Source organism: Lissotriton helveticus, chromosome 9 (genome assembly GCF_964261635.1).
Source record: "Lissotriton helveticus chromosome 9, aLisHel1.1, whole genome shotgun sequence".
Lineage (NCBI taxonomy): Eukaryota > Metazoa > Chordata > Amphibia > Caudata > Salamandridae > Lissotriton > Lissotriton helveticus.
In genome coordinates, this window is record NC_136070.1 from 246,128,320 (window position 1) to 246,148,707 (window position 20,388).

Here is a 20,388-nt window from a genome sequence, read left to right on the forward strand (position 1 = left end):
CTCAGGGCAAAAAATACCGGAATACCGTTTTCGTAAGACACAAAGCCCACAACTGGCACGATGCGCAGAAAGTCACTATAATGGCCAGCGGTCCCCTCGTGTGCTCGTCGGGCAGAGACGGCTCGTAGGCGCGAATCTGTTGCTGCGTGCGTCAGAGCTAGAGGCAAACCGGAATACTTCAACAGGGCGCTGCCTGCGTCCTTTGACCTGAGCAGTACTTCCGCTTCCTCGAGCGCTCGGGCTGCCGAGTTAAAGGACGCTGTCAGTTTCTGTTCTGGCTTCGGTGCTCGTGCAGCTCTCATCTCCGTTTTCTCAGGTACAGTGGGTCCCTGAGCTTCTCCGCCGCGAGGGTTGGCAGTGTTAGTGTCTGACTGAAGTCGGTTTGGGTTACCACCTTTGTCTAAAACAAAAATCTGCTAATTTAGAGGGTCCCTAATGTCAAACGTAAACGAATGTATTTTATTTACAGTTGGCCCGCGCATAGATCTTTTAGGCTGTAGTGTACTGACACGCACTTAATATATCAAAAGACACATTTGATACAGGTCCCTGTACAGTGTGCACCAGGATTGTCACATTTTCATTTCAACAAATGCTTGCTCACGTGTGGCGCAGGAGGCTTGTGGTGCTTCACGTATCTATCATCTGTGTTACTGCTGTATGTATGTAACTAACGTGTTTCGTCTTTAATGGAGACTCTAAATTGCGATAAATTGACGGGTGACAGCGAGCTGCATTAACGTTTTGAGTTAATGTCTTTTTCTACTCGGTAGATTTGGAAACCGTAATCCCATATAATCTTAAATAAGAGGGAAAGCGCAGGTGGCCTGGTACTGTCCTGTCCATATAAACTTCCGAATAACTGTTGCCAACTCTCTTTCCCCAGCAGAGGTTGGTGGACGAGCCAACAAATTAATATGGCGAGCCGAGCAGAATGTCTGCTAAGAAAAAGCCCATGCACGTTCTAATACCTGAAAGTGTTTGCCATGTAAACTGTGCAACAAACCCCTTTGAAAAATAGTTTAAAGAAAGTGTATTTCTTTAACACGTTTCTACTTGGCATATCAGATTATCACTGCTTTGAGTGACGAATTACAACTGACAGTTTCTAAACCTAAATTGAAAAGTATTCATGCCCCGACCCCCTGCCATGACAACAATACCATTAGTGAATTAAGAGGCACATCAGCTGTCATTTGCACCCTACCTTTCTGTGGCCAGGATAATTACATGAACGCCATCTGGTGCATTTAAATCAAACACAAGAGAGGTGTTTGTAAAGCACACACCCTAAACCAGGAGTCTCCAACCTTTTCTGTATTAAAAGCTCATTCGATTCAGTGAAAATCATCCCAAGCTATCAATAATTTTAGTGTTGTAATCAGGACCACATATAGTGTCCACTATATGCAAGATTACCAGCAGTGGTCCCCTTAGTGCATCATAGGTAATGTAAAATAGCCATATCTGCAATGTCCCAGTCACCAAGAAAGTATTAGAAGTAAAACTTTCTCCACGGCTGCATAATTTATTACTTCAATATCAGCTTTAAAAATGTTTTGTAAATACAGCCATTTTTCTCCCTACATCTGCTTCTGAGTTCTGAAAATGCACACGTTTTCGTCCTTCATATATTAACTAGATTAAAAGCTTCTAATTTATTCCAAAGACACTTTCAGAACGAATTCCCTCCTTCTCAGACCCCGCCAGGAAGTTCTTTAGTCATTGTAAATTTGTTACATATATTTATATTTTTGTTTGTACATCCTGTGCTTGTTGCGTTTGAAATTGTGTTCCTTTTGCCTGCGTTGTTTTGATTCTATGGCCTGCTATTGTTCGCCAGGAAGTTCTTTAGTCATTATAAAATGTGTCCTATTTATTCTTACTTTTGCTTGTACAGTCTGTTCATGCTGTGCTTGAGATTGTGTGCCTTTTGCCTGCGTTGCTTCGACTCTATGGCATGCTATTTTTTCTTATTCATCTATTTCTGCAACAGTTCTCTCATGTAACGTAACTGGTTCTATTGTACAGTGCTCTGACACCTTCGGGTAAAGTCCACGCTTTATAAAAACGTATTCAATAAATAAAATACTGGTAGTTGATGATCTACCAGTAGCTAACGAGCTACTGGTTGAAGAAGCCTGCCCTAACCACCGTGTGTTTCAACGTGCTCCCAAATGCAATAAGGAACAAGCATTTGCAATGCAATAGGTCTCGGGTTAATTAAGTTTGAGCTATTGGCATTGCTAAATATTGCAACACCAACTGCAACAAAAGCTATTGGTGTGGCATTATTTAGCAATGCCTATACCTCAAACTTTAATAATGCGACACCTATTGTTTTCCTGGTTGTTGGTACCTGTGGTGGGGCACTACGTGCGTCTATGCGCTGTACAGCAGAACACAGTTCTCAAGAAGTGTATAGTGCCCCACGCTGGTATACCCCAACACACTACGAAGGCCACTCCCATGCTGGCATGAGGGGGGGTGGAAGGAGGGTGGGGGATCGGGGGGGGATGAAAAGTTAACGCCGTTCCAGATGAGGGGGCTGTGGCTGTGTGTGGTGGAGTCGAGCTGTGGAATAAGAGCATTCAAATGCTGGCAGGCCGACTTCTTTTCTCACGGCTAAATGACTCTCTGGGGGCAGCGGCCTTAAGCTGCTCGCCTGCCAACAGACCCTTCACGGTTCTACTGACTCAAAGAATGCACCCACTGGTAAACACATTTACGCGTCTGCGTGCGGTGGATACCTCAAAGAAAAGCGTCAACCTTTTCAGGAATGTGTTCGTGCAAGCCTGTTTCTGTAGACGAGTGATGTCGTATTTGCATATGGCGCCCACCGGCCCAAGTCATCGCAGCGTTGCCAGCCTAACAGCAGTGTTTATTTAAGATGCTCGGATGACGGTGGCAGCCAGTGGCGTCACTGAGGGATGCCTGCCTAGCCTTTTAGTACCCGGTCTGTGCCCTGCAACCTCTGGCCTCCGAGCGAGTACTGCACACAAGCTGCAGGAACAGAAAGTAAGCAGTGCTCGTAAGAATGTTGTTTATTTCCTGTTACTTTAATTCCATGCCTTTCCCATAGCCCTTTCCCAGTAAGCAAGGGGGTGATGATGAAGAACCAATGGGGTAGGGGCAACAAAGCGTCATGACGTGATGACACTGCTGGCTCTCAACTAATGTGTGAAACCACTTAGGCCATACCTCATATTAACGTGAATTGAGGTCCGTAAAATGCTGGCAGGCAGACTTCTTTTCTCACGGCTAAATGACTCTCTGGGGGCAGCGGCCTTAAGCTGCTCGCCTGCCAACAGACGCTTCACGGTTCTACTGACTCAAAGAATGGACCCACTGGTAAACACATTTACGCGTCTGCGTGCAGTGGATACCTCAAAGAAAAGCGTCAACCTTTTCAGGAATGTGTTCCTGCAAGCCTGTTTCTGTAGACGAGTGATGTCGTATTTGCATATGGCGCCCACCTGCCCAAGTCATCGCAGCGTTGCCAGCCTAACAGCAGTAACAATAGGAACGAATGCCATTTTAGTAATACTGCCCTTTTTGCCATCTAGTGAAAATGGATAGTAAAAACATGTACAGGTTCCGCACAGCAGAAGACCAGTCTAGACGCATGCGCTTCGTGTAATAAAATATGTTCCTTATTTATTCCTAGAATCCCTGTTCTGGTCTGAAAATTATCTTCAGTGTTGACCCTGAAATCACCGCTTACCATTGGCACCATTTTGTAAAGAACAAGGTAGTGCTTTCATACTCATGCATGTTTGTCACTAGGAGGCGCTTTACTATTCAAGACATGGGACTGTAAAAAGACGTGCAAAATACTAGTAAGTTAGACACAGGAAGGCGCTGCCTGCTAGTACACAGCGCAAGACTTGAAAACTGCTCAACACCAATACAAACTTAACACTCCATCACCAAGAAAATCACAGCCACTAGGTGTGGATGCATTGAGCTCGGGGGCAACAGTGCAAAAGAAAGTGATATTGTAGAGTGAGCACGGGGTGTGGTGAGCTTAGAGACCCCTGGGACAAGAGAACGGGATACGCTGACTGTAAAGCAGAACAATATCGGGAGAAAACCGTGTGTCCAGCCGGACAAAAAACTGTGGGGAACGGAGCGGACCGTGGAGCTGAGGACGGAGGACGGAGATAGGAGGCGTTTACCGGCGTTTACCTGCGGAGGACGTTGACACAGAGTAGGGTGCTATCCCAGCTGCAGTTGTCAACGCGAGGAGTGGAGCGGACCCGCAGAGCCGAGGAGTATCGTGCTGTACCAGCTGCAGTCGTTAGTGTGCGGGGAAGTCCATTGGAGCGCCGAGACTGATAACGGGCAACTTGGCAAAAACTGTCTGTTAGCGGAGCGGACCCATGGTGAAAGAGCTTTAAAGAGCGTCCCGGTAACAAAAAAAGATCACCTCGGCTGTATGTTGTAGAACAGCGCCGCGCGCCCCTCTAAGTCAATTGGAGCACCGAGACTGGTAACCAGCAACTCGGCAAAAACTGTTCGCGGACAGCCTGCCGGCTCCAGCCCTCTGCCTTTGCTGCACTCTCAGTCTCTGACGTCAGCCTGTTAATCAGCGCCGCGCGCCTCTCTGCAGACTCCCCCTGCATTCCAGAGAGGCGCGCGTCACAATCCGGTCTGCCATGCCATGCTGTGGAGACCAGACCTGGCCGCGCGCACAACGTTATCCTATGGGGAAACGCTGCGCGCGGCCAGATCTTGTCTCCCTTCGTCGTTCTCAGACGCCTGAGACGCCGACTATAGTTCTCTGGCGAGAACGCGCTTTCAGCGCGTTTCTAGCCGAGACCTAAAAAAAGGAAGCACGGTGAAAAGAAATATTTGCCTAGGATCACACAATTTGGTCAAGAGAGGAAGCTGGTACAATGTGAAAATAGAAAATCATGGATTTTTCCCCATTCAGCCACTAGATGGATATATCTGTCCCTCTCTATTTTTACATCTTAAAAAAAAAAAAAGTTACAACTATCTGCTAGAAAGTGAATATTTGGGCATCTGAGGTCCGCAGAACTGCATGGCGACCATAAGCTGTTGTTGCTTGCTTATGTGAAATCTAGATCCCACTACCATTGGATGAACACTGCAAACGGACAGTGCTGCCAGGTGATTTGAGTGAAGACCATCACAGTGGAGGAAAAAAATAAATGTCCAGTGTAATGCCAGGATGCAAGCATTACCGGCACCAGATTTGAATTTACTGGTGGTTGTAAGGGTTGTAACTCGGCCGGTAGTTACTTTACCAGCACCAACCGGCCGAGTTGCAACCCTCATTTAGAGGGTTGTGTACCCCAGTTCTTGTTAGCTATCCACGACCAAGTATGAGTCGCGGAATTCCGCATCAAGCTCTGCATGTAGTAGAGGGGCCCATTTCCAAAATTGGACATCTCCAGTATGATTTGAGAACTCTGACCAAATCTTAACATGTTACTAGAGCACGTAAGACCCGGATTCGAGCCACTTTTAAGTCCAGTGAGGCTGTAGTAAGTGAGACTGTCGAGCATAGGTAAATCCAGGCCATTGGATCACGCCCAAACAAGGAGATTGGAGTGTAGAAGACATGGGGTCTTAGTTTACATAAGAGGATCGCCTTAAATAATAACTGCAGTTTCTTTAGGTTGTACTACAAGAAGAATGGTCACCTGGATGCCTTAATGGCAGGTAATAAAGGTTTAAGTGGGGTAAAAATGAAGTGGGGGGTGTGTGTGAAAAAGTGATGAAGCACAACTAGGAATTAGTTCCAAGAGGTGGTCTGTGTAATAATTTTGTTGTGAATTATTAGAGTGGGGAATATTTAAATTCTGAACCTGATAATTCAACGTTACTAAAGTCTTTGGAAGGGGTACTCGCTTTCGGAGTGTTTCTCAAACACCTATTATCCTCGTCACGCCACTTTCTCCTGCGCTCCCTCTCGGTTAGACACATGCCCCTTTTCTCCTAATATCTTTCTAAATCCCTCCATCTACATAGCTCAAACCTCAATCTTTCGCCTTCCGCACCCTCTTTTCACTCTCTGCACATACGCCCTTACATTTCCTGCCCCTCACCACCCCCACATAAAACTCACCCACTCACCTGAAAGCACTGCATTGTCTTTTACTTTCACCCTTGCAGTACTTCAACTGATGTGTACCTCCTTAACATGCTTTAACATGGAACATTTACAATTGGCACATCTCACCATTGCTCTCTGCATTCTGCAGAGCGGCCAGGGTTTGAATGGGCATGTATTTCAAAACCTTTCAGAACCCATTGACAGGCACTGTGAGAAACTTGCACTGCCTTTGGCCTTAACCCCAGAGCACTCTGTCATAGCAGCTATAAACGCCTACCCAGAACCTTAACTGACACAGATATCTAGAGGCAACTCTTTCAGAATATGCACTATACAGGAGAAATATGTTGCATGAAAAAAACGAGATAAACACAACATCCTGGGAAAAGCAAATGTTTTTAGGGATTACAATAGTGAGTAAAACCAATACAATGGAAACGGGCACAAACCCGCTGACATGTACTGCCTCAATTAAAGCCCTAGTTTTAATTTTTTTATATATATATATATATATATATATATATTTTTACAATGTAATGTTTCTGTTTGGCATTTCCACACCCCTTCAAGGAGATCCTGTATATGTGAACTGCGTACGGGCATAGTTGTAAGCTGCGTTATTTGTGTTTAACGTGTGTGCTTTAATTCCCTTAGTCTTTTAGTTTAAGCTGAGCCATAATGGAAACTGAATAAAACATAGTTTAAATATTCATAATCTGTATTTTACCGTGCAATTGTACCTCAAATTGAACATTAGCATGTGCCCTTTTCAGTGTTTATGTACTGTGTAACACATTTGTGTCAACAAATGATGCGACACAGTCACACTTTTACTACCCAATTTTTCTTTTGTTGTGTATATAGTATAAATAACAGTTGTTAGATTTAATCAACATGGGAACATGGAAGGTAGTCATGCCTCGAATAATACAATCCTATACCATGGAAGTCAACCAGACAGACATTCTTATTTCTGAACAGCAAGCTCCTCATATATGACTATCATTTAGAGTGCCTCAAAAATCCAAGTGTACGGTAATTGTGTTACTGCACATTTATTCCAACTGCTCATTTCTAATAATGTGCCAGTACTGCATTACTTTAATTGGGTAGCATTGTATAGTATCACAGAAGACCATGATTGTTACAACTAGCAATAAGAGGGAAGCAAGGCATTTGACCACTTACAGTAGGGTGGGGCGGGTACCCAATAATTATGAATAACACTTAGACTTGATGTGCGACGTGGGGATGTATGCTGATGACATCTTAGGTCGTTCTGCTCTCTTTGGTGTGTCAGAGGGAAGTGTGAAAAGCCATTTAACATGATATATTTGTTCTGTGAGTTAATGAACACAAGGGCATTTTCCACTAAGCAAAATCCAAAGCTATTGACTTTGCGAATGCTTAATTTATGTCTGGCCCTAGAGTCACCTCCCTACCCTGGGAACGTTTGATTGGATAGATTCTTTGAAAATGAGTACATAGAGTAGAGTAATGCAGCAAAAACAGAACTCTTTTTGTAGTAGTAAAATAATATGGAGTTGTTATAGATGCTGCTTGAGCTTCTCTGGGTGTGACTCTCCTCTCTAGTGAAAAGTTACATGTATTGTAATTGCATTTATATAGCGCTTACTACCCCTGACGAGGCGTCAAAGCGTTTTTCTGGTGAGTAGCACTCTACTCCGGGACCCATAAAGGATTAGTGTTGAATTAGTATAATGAAATATGAAAGTAATTAAAGTGGTGGATAGGTTAGTCGGTTATTAGGATGCGGAAGGATAGAAGAGGAAAAAAGGTTTGTATTTATATAGCGCTTGTTACCCCTGATGGTGTGTTGAAACGCAGCTCTTATTTTTTTGGGCAGTAGCACGCTACTCCGGAAACCAATAAAGGATTAGTGGTGAATTAGTATGGTGAAATATGAAAGTAATTTGAGTGGTGGATATTAGTCAGTTATTTGGAGTGAGAAGTATAGTGGAGGTATAGAAGGGGGAAAAAAGGTTTGCATTCATATATCGCTTGTTACCCCTGATGGGTGTTGAAGCCCTTTTTTGGCGAGTAGCACGCTACTCCGGAACCCATAAAGGATTAGTGATGAAAATTAGTATCGTGAAATATGAAGTAATTTGAGTGGTATGATACTAGCTGGGGCGGGCAATGTTCCGCGAAACTCACGGTTTAGATTAATCCAATATTATATAGTGCACCGGGCATATCTGACTCCGGATAAGCTAAATCGCTATTTCGGCCTTACCACCTCGGCATGCCCCCGTTGTGGACTATTGGATGGCAATCTGTTGCATGTCCTCTGGGGGTGCCCTCCCCTCTGTAGCTACTGGGTAGCGGTATCGACCTCCTTGTCGGCAGCGACGGGGGGCTCCCTGCCACACACATGGGAAGCCTGTCTTCTGGGACTATTTCGGCGAACTAAACAAACGAAAGTACAGGAGCGATTCTGGGACCTGGGGCTGATAACAGCGAAGCGCCTCATTACCAAGCGCTGGAAGAATAATGCTCCCCCCGAGCAGTAGACTGACGTAATTCCTTTAATAACTGGGCCGGGGCGGAGAGTGTGGCGCTGCATAGAGAAGAAACGGCGGGGCTCCGCATGTACCCTATAGCACAGGATTGGGACGCCGCCCTGTCCGCACATCACCAATCGTGTCAGCAAATGGGCATTACTTAGACGCCCAACTGACGTTGATCACTCAGTCGCCAGCGACTTCCCCACGAACCCCACAATGCTCCTCCCTCCTTGATGTCTGCATTTTGTAACAATAAAAAATATTCAAACAAAAAAAAATGAAGTAATTTGAGTGGTGGATATGTTATTCAGTTATTCGGATAGAGCAGGGTAGCGGCAGGATTGAAGAGGGAAAGAGGTTTGTATTTATATAGCGCTTGCTACCCATGATGGGGTTTGAAGCGCTTTTTTTGGTGAGTAGCATGCTACTCTGGAACCCATAAGGATTAGTGGTGAATTAGTATAGTGAAATATGAAAGCAGTTTGAGTGGTCGATATGTTAGTCAGTTATTTGGATTGAGAAGGGTTGGGAGGGGTAGAAAAGGGAAAAGGTTTGCATTTATATAGCACTTGTAACCCTGATGTGGTGTTTAAGCGCTTTATTGGCGAGTAGAACGCTACTCCGGAACCCATAACGGATTTGTGTTGAAAATTAATATAATGAAATATGAAAGTAGTTTGAGTGGTGGTTGTGTTATTCAGTTGGATAGAGAAAGGTAGTGGCGGGATAGAAGAAGGAAAAATGTTTGCATTTATATAATGCTTGCTTACCTCTGATGAGGTGTTGAAGCGCTTTTTTGGCGAGTAGCACGCTTCACTGGGACCCATAAATAATTAGTGGTGAATTAGTATAGTGAAATATGAAATTTGAGAATTGATCTTTCCTCTGACTCAAGACGTGGCAATCGGAGCATAACCAGTAACTCCCGGGAGCAGCGATTGTGGTGTCGGAGTCTGACGCATAGATGTGCTCATAGCGAAGGCATCAGCAATTTCACTTGACTCCCTCCCTGGACGGTGGTTCCATGTCCTTTCTGCACTTCTTGCACCCATCTAGAGGCTTCAGACTTTTTATCTAACCATGCCAGCAGTTTTCCTGCTCTATTTCCCACCTCGTAAAGGTTTTGTTGCATCGCCCGATATCTGGCTTTTGCTGTGTCTTCGGCTATTGCCTTAAACTCAGCCTTTTTTAACGCCAGCTGGTGTTTCACCCTGACACATTACTGATTAAGAGAGCATCTAGAGCCTGGATGTCTCGTTCTATCTCGTCTTATTGTGTACGTTTATGCTTTTTTTTTTTTTTTTTTTTCTTTTTTTCCACCCACTGTTAAAGTGATGCCCTGACCCCTGATCACTGCTTTGTAAGCCTTCCAGAGGACGCAGGCAGAGTCCACTGTGTCAGTGTTTTCAGCTATATATTGATCTCTTGCTTCTTGTGTTTTACATCCGATAGCTGGAATTTGAATGTTCCAGGATTAGTCCTGCCCAGCTGTATCGGTTAGGTTCTGCCATTTCATGGTGAACACAAATTGGAGAATGATCTGATATCCCACAGGCCAGATTATATGCATCTTGGAAATTGGGCGCCTGTTGGGCCAGTGCAAAGAAATCAATAAGTGACATATTACCATTCTCCCCGAGAGAGTTGTATATTGTAGTGAATTGGGGTTGAGACCCCTCCAAATGTCTTGTAAACCCATGGCAGACACAAAGTCACTTGATACTGTACTTGCGGCCGCAGCGGGTGATGGTCAAACGTCAGGGACCGGGCCGCATTACTGTCACCCCTGATCACCACTACCCCCTCTGGGAGACTCAAAATAAGAGCTTCTGGCAGAAACAGGGATTGCTGTCTGGGGGGAATATATAGTGATATTATATTGAAGGTGTGTCCCTCCCAACCACCCGTAACCCCAACTAGTCTTCCCTGTGGATCATGTGTAACACTTGGGTTCCTAAAGGGAAAGCAGGTGCTCTTTAATATACCCACTACTCTGGAGCCCCAGTGTATCCGGAATGCGCAATTAATTTCTAGCCCCATCGGTTGAGTGGTCCATACTGAGTTCCCTGAATACGCGACACTTGTAGGAGAACCAAATCCGGTGTGTCTTTTCAAATATTGGAAGACTATCCCCCTTTCTATTCTGTCCCCCATCCCATTAACATTCCAGGAAAGTATTTTGAATCCTTTTATTTTTACCCAGAGGGGACCAAAACGTCGAGCCTCTGGGGACCAACTGAGTGCATGGGGTCACTCCGGGTATTTCCTAAAACATTCACACACATACGGTCAGTCTAGGTCAATTCAGGGATATATGGACAGGCTGATGTGTGGGGCCGCAAACCAGTCGGCAAGTCGCCAGTCTTGTTTTGTTGATACAGTTGTCATGGATGGCAAAAACGTGTACAAATGAAACAATCCCATGGTAGCCATACCACTGGTGTACTTAGCGGCAAAGATTAATATAGTTTTTTTTTCTTCTCTACAATTAAATAAATAAAATTCTTGAATGTATAAACAATATAGTAAATAGACAAACGGTAAATATGTAGGTTGTTGGGCACGTATAGCAAACATTTTTGGAGTTAATTTTTTCATAAATGCATCAAATAAAGTTAATTTTCAGCAAGATTACACAAGGCTGGATTTTTAAGCGTTTAATCCACCAACTTTATGCTTGGATTAGTTGATCCACAAAAGAAGCTTGCAAACACATATCTTTAGCACTGGTATTTTTTTTAAAGGTAAGGTACTTAGTCTTCAAGTTTGGTGTAAGGAATACAAAATTGAATTAGCACACTTGTACCGCCTGCAAACTAAGGGCGAGATGTATGACCTTGCAGTTAACCCCTCCCGTGCTCGTGACGGAACCACTCAGTCACGAGCCACGGTCACGCTGTGCTAGTGACGGAGTGGTTCCGTCACGGCGCGGCCGCCCCGCCTACGCGGCATCAATTCCGCGCCTGCGCGGTGGTTTTAATGAGTGGGCGGGGCCGTGACGGAACCACTCCGTCATGAGCACAGCGCGCCCATGGCGGAGTGGTTCCGTCACGAGCATGGGGGTTCCGCACGCCCCTCGCCCCCTGCGCCCCCCTCCCTTCCCCTGCGCCCCCTCCCTTCCCCTGCGCCCCCTCCCCCCCCCTCCCCTCCCAGCGCCGCAGCGAAATTACCGCCGCGGCCAAGGTGTTAAGGATGGGGTCGAAGTGCATGCTAGTGACTGCAGGATTGCATGCGTTCAGAAATGGATGGATAGGTATGGAAGTTCAAAGGATGGCACGAGAGATAAATGGATTTTAAAGGAAATGGTAATAGGGAAGAGTTGTGTGGCCTTTAAGGGGACATTGGTGAAGTTGTACAGTAGGAATGACAAATAAGGTCGGTGGGAGTGTCATGTTTTATGAAGAGCTAGCGAAGGAGGACAGGAGGTGGTGACTGGAATTGTATGGGAAAATTGTTGTAGCCAGAACTTTATATGGGTCGTGAATGTAGTGGGATAGTTGCATGGTGTACTGTGGAGGCAATGGTACCTTCAAGTAAGGTTCCACCAAGAGCTGTCTCTGCGTGGATGTGGCAGTAATGTGACATTTGGAGTAGTTGTGGTAGAGTCATCCATAAGCGTAAGACAAATGATAGGATAGACTCAAGGGCCAGTGGTAGAAGACAGAACGAATGGGAATGGACGAGTTGCACTAATAGGGGGGATAAATGTGGTAGAGCTCAAAGGAGAGACGGAAAGTTTGCGATGAGATGAGCAGGAAAACTGTTGTATCTGCTTGGACCTGATAAGAGACCTTTTAGGGCCGCAACAGGAAAAATTATAGGCTTGCAATGAGATGGAAACTACGGGAGAACAGGCTGTAGAAGAATATTATGAGCACCATCAACTAAACTGCTTAAGCTTGGCAGAGGCAGAAATCAAGAGACTGGGAAGTACTGACACTATGATGAGTTCTACACAAAGCGTGACATGGGAGGGGGGGGAGCAATGAGTTAATGCCGATAGGTTGGCAGTGAGTGGATTCACTGTAGAGATAGTCCGTGTGAGGAGTCACAGAACAGAGTTGTAGAACTGGTGGTGCGGCTGGTGCTATGCAGCTGATTGCTTAGAGAGTGGGATAGCACATGGAAATTCACAAACTTTTCCCCAGTGGCCAAAATGTATGGTCTACCACATGCCTGAGAACCGAATTGTGAGGGTCAAGTGGTGTAAGGTGTAGGGGAAAGTGAGGGTCAAGTGGTGTAAGGTGTAGGGGAAAGTGAAGCATGTACATGGTGTGGACACCAAACAGTCTTCACATTACTTGTGTGTGCCTCCCATGCTCTAGTCTAACCTCATGTGTTAAGAATTCAAGACAAAGCATTAACTTGTGATGTAAAATGTGAGATACTCGTAACCTAAAGCCAGAAATCCTGAAATCAATCCTGACTTCCCCATTTTTTGTACTTTTTTCCAAACATCCTTGGGGTTCTAACGTTACCCAGGGTTTATAGATTTCACTGAGGGGAACGTAGAAAAAGGCAAAATGTATCTAAATTTTGAGTTTTGGGGGAAAAGTTTGAAAAAAAGTGCTCTGCAAAAAAGTGTTTTTTAGTGCTAAAATCACCACCTTCCATGATTTCAGGAACTTGCAGAGCTGAAACGAAAAAAACCTGTATATAATTTTTTTTGCCACAATTCTGCATTTTTTTTTTTACGAACAGTTGCCCCTATTTACTATTTCTTTGTTCTTTTAATCTACTTTGAGTTTGTGGTGGGAACCGGTATGAAACCCATGGGTGATCCAGGAAAGTAGATAACATTCTTAATTCAGCAAGGGGTTATATGTGTAGATCTCTCAAGGTTTTCCTAGAGAGACTAACTGTTGAAATAAAGAAATATTAAAAATTAATTGGATGAAACAGCCATTTGTGATCTTTTCATTTGTAACTCTTTGTCACGATGGCCAATTTACAAAAGCAGTATACCATTACGTCTGCTAGACCCTTCTGTTTTCTGGGTATATAGGGTTTGTAGGTTCTCCAGGAACCCGAGTTAACCCAGAGCCAACAGCTGAGCTGCACTGTACACTGGTTTTTCATTGTGTACCTAGTATAGACCAATTTATAAGGTGAAATATGTAGACTGAAAATTGTATATGGAGTTTAGGAGTAGTGATTTTTGTGCATCTCTGAATTTGTGTGTACCCATACTAGTATGTGATTCAGAGAGCATGTTTCAGAATATCTTCTTTCTTGCACAGTGGCTTACATTTGGAAGGTACAAATGCAGCAAAATCCAATTGGTAATAACAAATGTTCAACTATCCTATGTTTCCCACATATCTACCACTAAAAGTGGTACCTCACTTGTGTGGCTAGGCCAGTGACTGAGACGGGAAACGGCCCAAAACCCAACATGGATACATCACATTTTTTCCACTGAAAACAGACTTTTTATTTTTTTGTTCGTTTTTTTGCAAAGTCGGTCGCTGTGGAGTTTTGGCCATAGTTCAGCCGGCTGCTAGGTAAACCTAGCAAACCTGTACATTTTTTAAAACCAGAAAACCTGAGGAAATTCAGGGTGGGGTGACTTGTGTGACTCACTAGGTTTCCTACCCGTAAGCTATTACAAACCTCAAACTTTGGCTAAAAACACACATTTGTCTCCTATTTCTGTGATGGAAAGTTCTGGAATCTGCGTGGACCTTGCATTCCCCCAAGTCTCCAGATGAAAATGGCTCCTCACTTGTGTGGGTAGGCCTAGTGCGAGCAACAGGAAACTGCCCAAAACACAACATGGACCCACCACATTTTTGCACTGACAACGTACCCTTTTTTTTTTTTTTTTTGCCTTCCATCCTTCACTTTTTGTATACTTGTGTGTGTGTGTGTAGGTCTATTGACTGCGAAAGGAAAGGGCCCAAAACTCAACATGTCACATTACATTTTTCCACTGCAAATTGACCACCTTTTTTTTTGTTTTGTTTTTTGCAATGTGGGTAGCTGTGGATTTTGGGCCTTCGCTCAGTTGGCATACAGGGAAACCTAGAAAACATGCAAATTTCTGATATCTAGACAAGTAGCGGTATCCAGGGTGGGGTGACTTGCGTGGCTCTCACCAGGTCTTTTTACTCAGAAGCCCTTGCACCAAACCTCAAACTTCGGCAAACAACTCACCTTTATTTCATATTTCTGTCATAGAAAGTTCTGAAATCTGCAGGGAGCAACAAACTACATCCCACCCAGTATTTCCCCAATCACCTGATTAAAAATTGTACCTCAACTTAGGTCGCCACAGGTCTCAAGGCTGTCCATATTCCCACATGAGGGATACCAGGCGCAAACGCAGCTGACTGCAGAAATCTAGCAGTTGGAGAAGTGGCAGGTTAATGAAAAGATAAAGAAATTTGGGGAGGATCACCATCTTAGCAATGGGTAGCTGCCCAGTTAAGGATAGCAGAAGCTTCTGCCAGCTCTCCACATGCTCATCTTGCCATGTCATTAAGCTTCCATAATTAACCTTCAACAGATCATCTAGGTCCCTACTGAGCCAAATCCCTAAATATCTTACTGGCTTCCTCGCCCACTGCAGTGGAAACTCCTATGTGAACTCCGACATTACAGCTGTCGATGAGAATAGGATTGACTTGGCCCAGTTGATAGATATCTGATGTATCCCGTACCTTGTGAATTCTCTAATCAATGGGTCTAAGTTATTTTGAAGGTCACTCATGTACAGGGTGACCTCATCTACATTTATAGATACTAGAATTATGTAAGCATTCAATGCCAGGTCCGATGCAATTGATGCTGACTCAATCGAGCTGCAAGGTACATCATAGCTATGGCAAATAGTATAGATGACGGGGAATCCCTGACGGGCACCTCTTGGTACTGGGAAGAGGGGGGGGGGGGTAAATCATCCCATTAACCCGCACGCATGCAAATATCCTGTTATGAATTTTTCAATTCGAGTGTAGGGGCGTGTCAGGACCTTTTGCGTATGCGTCAAGAAAAGGCAAATTGTTCAACACAGTGTGGCACCTTCTGCAGCAGTGTAATTTCACTATATTGTCATTGTAAGAAAAGTTGATACAGTATGTATCAAAGTTTCACCTCGGTGCCACCAGATTAACACCTATGTATTGCAGTCAGCATTGTAATGTGACTAATCAACCTATGCAAATGGTCTCCCACTGTGCGACACCATGTGTGGTTCCTGTTTAGTGTTAATAACTTTTGATTTGTTTCTACTAGAATATTTTTTATCTTCAAATCCTACGTGTAGCAGAGCAGATGATGGATTGTGATGAGTGTGGTCAATTTCTAACTATGTGGAAAACGCTGCTGAATCATTATTACTGTAATTCTGGGTTTTATTTGAAGAACATATTTGCGATTAAATGAAACATTTTATATAAGGATAACATATGCTAAATAGGAACATAAAGCAGGAGCCCTGTTACTGGACGTCTCACCTTTTGATATGTAAAGCCCACTTAACTGTTCGCTTCCTGCCTATCATTTTTTTAATATCAAAAGGAAGAACAGTGCTGGGGCGATTGAATAGGACATTTATTATGAAATTTTGCATGTCCCCCCCCAACCCCCCTCAAAGTTTTCAAATATGTTTTTTTCAATTCTGTTTTTCAGTAAGATGTCAGGAGCTGATGAGTTTTCGGTAAGTACGTTTTTACAAAAAATATTTACTAAATGTTTGCTTCCAATAAACCCTCTATTGTGATTATTATGAAGTGTTTGGGCTTTGGATATGTTTTAGAACTAATAATTCCTATGTTGCACACTGTTACTACATATACTTCATGAGGTGCTTAATGGTCAAAGTGAAAGACTGCAAAGATGTCTTCTTCCAGGTAATGTTTGACGGGAAACATCATTTACAACGAAGGCATCACTACGCGTAACGTTTACAACGAGGCACTTACCACGTAAACGTCTTTCCCACGCGTATGCCTTCAACGATCGTCTTTACCACGAAAGAAACGTTCCGGTCAACAATCCTACGTTCTGCGCGTACTAAAAAGAAAAGTCCTTTTTTTATTTTGATAGGTGTTTTCACGCATTAATTAAATACGTTATAAGTAGTAAAGGGATGGGTGTAAATGGAAAAAAATAAAAAAGGGGGGCTGGGGGGTCTCCCCCACCCCCAAAAAAAAATCAAATAATAATTTTAAAAAAGCGGGGCGGGGGGGGGGTCTCCCCCCCCCCCCCCCCAAACAAACAACAAAAATCATTAATGAATCTATATTAAAAAACAATTAAAATAGATAAGAGAATGTGTAAATAAAACGTGTATTACTAATTAACAAATGATATTCTTTGAAGAAATATTCGGCCATCTTGCTTGAGGGTCAGTGAAAGTGAAAAAAGACAAACAATGTCACTACTGAAGGAGTATTTTTTTTGCATATCAGTTTCATTATGTTTATTTAATTGTTTTTTTGGGCATAATCGACGCTGGATGAATACTAACGTATTTATGCGTGTTAAAATGCTGCGTTCTATTATTCTGCGTGGTAAAGACTCTAGCGATGTAAAATTCGCGTGGTAAAGCCATGCGTTGTATTTGATATCGTGGTAACGTCATATATTCATGTTTGACTGTTGGTAAACTTTTGTCTGTTCTGATGCTGCAAAGCAAAATACATTAATTCGTTCGTGCATGTGTTCATTTACTCCTAATCAAACCATCATTTCTTGGAAGGCAACTTTAGTCAACCACTTTTGATGAACTGAGGCGCTAAGATACTTGTGAATCCAATTCTTCAGTTGATCAGTCATTTAATCTGTAGATTTGTAGCGTGCTACTGGTCACCCGTGAGGGTATCTAGATACTGGTAATGTCCAGTTGATTAGATGAATAGCCAAGTCTTCAGGGACGTTCGGAACTCTGGAAGAGATGGGGAGGTCCATAAATGAAAGGGTAGCTTGTTCCATGTCTTCACTGATAGATAGGCGAAGGAACGACCTCTGTATGTGCTACTTGGGATGCTGCTAATTCGAATGCATGAGGTGAGAGTTGGAGAAAGAGACACAGAGCTGAGTTGTGTGGTGGGCTGATGGAAGTTCAGGCAGTGGTTCAAGTAGGCAGATCCACTGTGTGTAGGGCCTTGTATGCATGGGTCAGGAGCTCGAACTGGCATATATTCTGTACAGGGAGCGAGTGGAGTTCCCTGAGGTGGAGGTGAAGTGGGTTTTTCTAGGGAGATCCAGGACCATCAACAAATATTAAGCACTAGCAGTGTAGGCCATTGGATGTCGTACTAGTGTATGATTGTAGTCATTATCTGTTTTCTCTATACTCGTGACCCCACTGCTTCGAAGTCACGAACAGTCCAAAATCAACAATGACAAATGAAGAAAAGCATACAATGATCAATATAGCTTATTTCAGAGCATTAGGAGACATTCCATGTGATACTAAATCAACAAATCACATCCAATAACATTCCTCTGAAGTCTTGCCCTTGAGTTTCAAATCATCTTTATTAAAGTTTTTTACATTTGCACATCAGCCCAGCCTAACACGTTTCGTCCATGAGGACTTCATCAGGATTGGGTTGTTCTTCAGTTCTTAATGTTTCAGTTTGCTTGTGATTCGCAGCACAGACACGGACGAGTGAGATTGAATAAGAGGGTACTTTACTACTCTACATACTACCTGGAACCTTGGTTGGACATCTGCTTGCTTACATTTTCCTACACTGGGATACATTAGGAACTGAAGAACAAACCAACCCTGATGAAGTCCTGATAAAGGACTTCTTCAGTTTTGTCTAAAGAGCCAATGGGCTAAAACTGTCATTGTAAATAATCTCCCTGGAATTCCTGCCTCAGTCTCGTACTAATCAGTTTAGTTTCTCTTATGACTCTATTAGTCTTAGGGAACTAGGAAAATCTTGACAAGTTTTTAGGGCTCCATCCACTGAACACCGCGGACGTTATCCTCTTCATATTGTCTGATGGCAGCAGCTGCAGATTAACAAATGGCTTGTGATCCTTGGTCATTCATCCTTGTAAGAGGAACACTGTTGTAATTTTGCAGTTTATACTTGTCTTTTACACTATTGGGTAGTGAGCATGATCAAGGAGGAATGTGCTTTAACCCTTTATTTATTCCTTACTTCATGTCCTCTCAAATTGTCGAAGTCTTCTTCAGAACCTATGGGGAAATTGAGTACGTTCTAAAGAATTTAAAGTACCTATGGATGTACTTCAGGCAGTTCATTGCGCCATTCCTTTAGAGTCAAACCTTCATGAATGAGCCCATACCTGTCTCCGTTTCCAAATTGCTGTTCAGTCATGTGATTCTTACGTGGCATTTGAGTTTCAAAAACCTATAACTTTTAAGTCTGTAACCTGAAGCTTATGGGCTTTTTTCTGTATCTCAATTGTTTCTTTACTCTTCACTAGATAAAGTTGTACAAGTACTCACAGATTCAATATTTGGGCATGGCATATGACTTCAAATCTAGGACTAGACAACAGCATTCTTCAAGTACTGTCCCATCTTTGTTGGGAAAAAAACACTGAAGACCTATTTCTATTCCTAGGAAAAGGTGCTCAGTCAGCAAGGTTCATTTATGCATTCATCTTATGCGGAAAGAAACCCTGCTTATCAAGCATGCAGCTATAAAGAATTAATTCAAGGAGTAATGCAGGAGTAAAATGATGTAGTAATGTGATTGAGGGGGGCGTGGCTTGACAAGATAGCCAACAGAACATCTTTGTGCTGGCTCTTGGCCTGACCGCTTAAATCCTACTTCATCCTACCATCCACCTGCTTTATTTGGCAACGGACTGTTGCATACGTGCTTTGGGCCCCCGCCTGTGAGCCGTTGGTTATACGGACAGGAGCCTGGAGCTGCCAGCACAAGGAGCGATGCTGGGGCAGACATACAGTTGAGGCCTGGTTGGCTAGTGGTTCTTTAATGGTAATGCTGCAGAGTCTGTCACTGCGAGGTGAGCGAGGCGCTGTGTGTTGGCCCAGTGAAAGAGGCCTGCTTGTACCTTGGGAAAAGCGGACTGAGCTGCATCACAACCGGAGTGGTGGAGGCCTATTAGCAGGGTGAGCAGTGGCCCGCGAAGGCCTGCTGGGAGCATCACCGGTGGGTGGTCCTGTAGGCTAGTGTTCTAGGGAAGTGGTAACAATGCCCCGGATGAGAGCGAGGGCCTGAAAGTGTAGGCTTTTGGCCAGTTTTGAATTGGATTGTGGGCTGCCTGCTGCTTTCCCCGGGGTGGGGGGTACTCATTCGAGAGATGCCTGGAATGGGCTTGCCTGGAACGCAAGAGGATTCCTTAGAGCGTGTAATGATCTTCGGTGCCCGGAGGTGTGGACTGGCTGACGTTGGCAGAAGGTGGTTACCTCTGGTACGGCTGTTGGGTAGCAGGACGCCCAGGGGACCACATTTGGGTGGAAATGCAGGAGGGCAGTGGTGTGGCTAAGGGCTAGTTTTGGCTGTGTGTGCTCCTACTGGACCTGGCTCAGCGACCGGAGAACAGTAGCTGTGACTGCTGTGATGGCAGTGACTCATTGGACCCAATGAAATGCCTGCAGACTTGAGGGGCCTGGCCTTGGAGCCTGTTGTTTGATTGCTGGCTGACAGGAGCAGAGAGCTGGGAGGAGCCATGCTGCGGTCCTGGTGAAGTGCATGTTCTTTAATCCCTCAGAACTGAAGGTTCTTTTGCAAGGAACAGCACATTTCTTTGAACAGCCGGCGGTGGTCTAGGACTGGCTAGAGATGTGGGAAAAAATAACGTTCCTCCAGCTGGTGG

General features: G+C 44.1%; 1 protein-coding gene across 1 annotated transcript in view; it reads left to right on the plus strand.

The window, feature by feature from the left end:
• The first annotated feature begins 204 nt into the window (after window positions 1–204).
• Window positions 205–20,388, plus strand: part of MAPK1IP1L (mitogen-activated protein kinase 1 interacting protein 1 like) — a 118,064-nt gene continuing 97,880 nt past the window's right edge. The window contains exons 1-2 of the mRNA XM_078659838.1: window positions 205–316; window positions 16,246–16,273. Coding sequence (XP_078515964.1) covers window positions 16,250–16,273 — 24 coding nt within the window. The 5' untranslated portion in view covers window positions 205–316; window positions 16,246–16,249. The remainder of the gene's footprint in view (window positions 317–16,245; window positions 16,274–20,388) is intronic.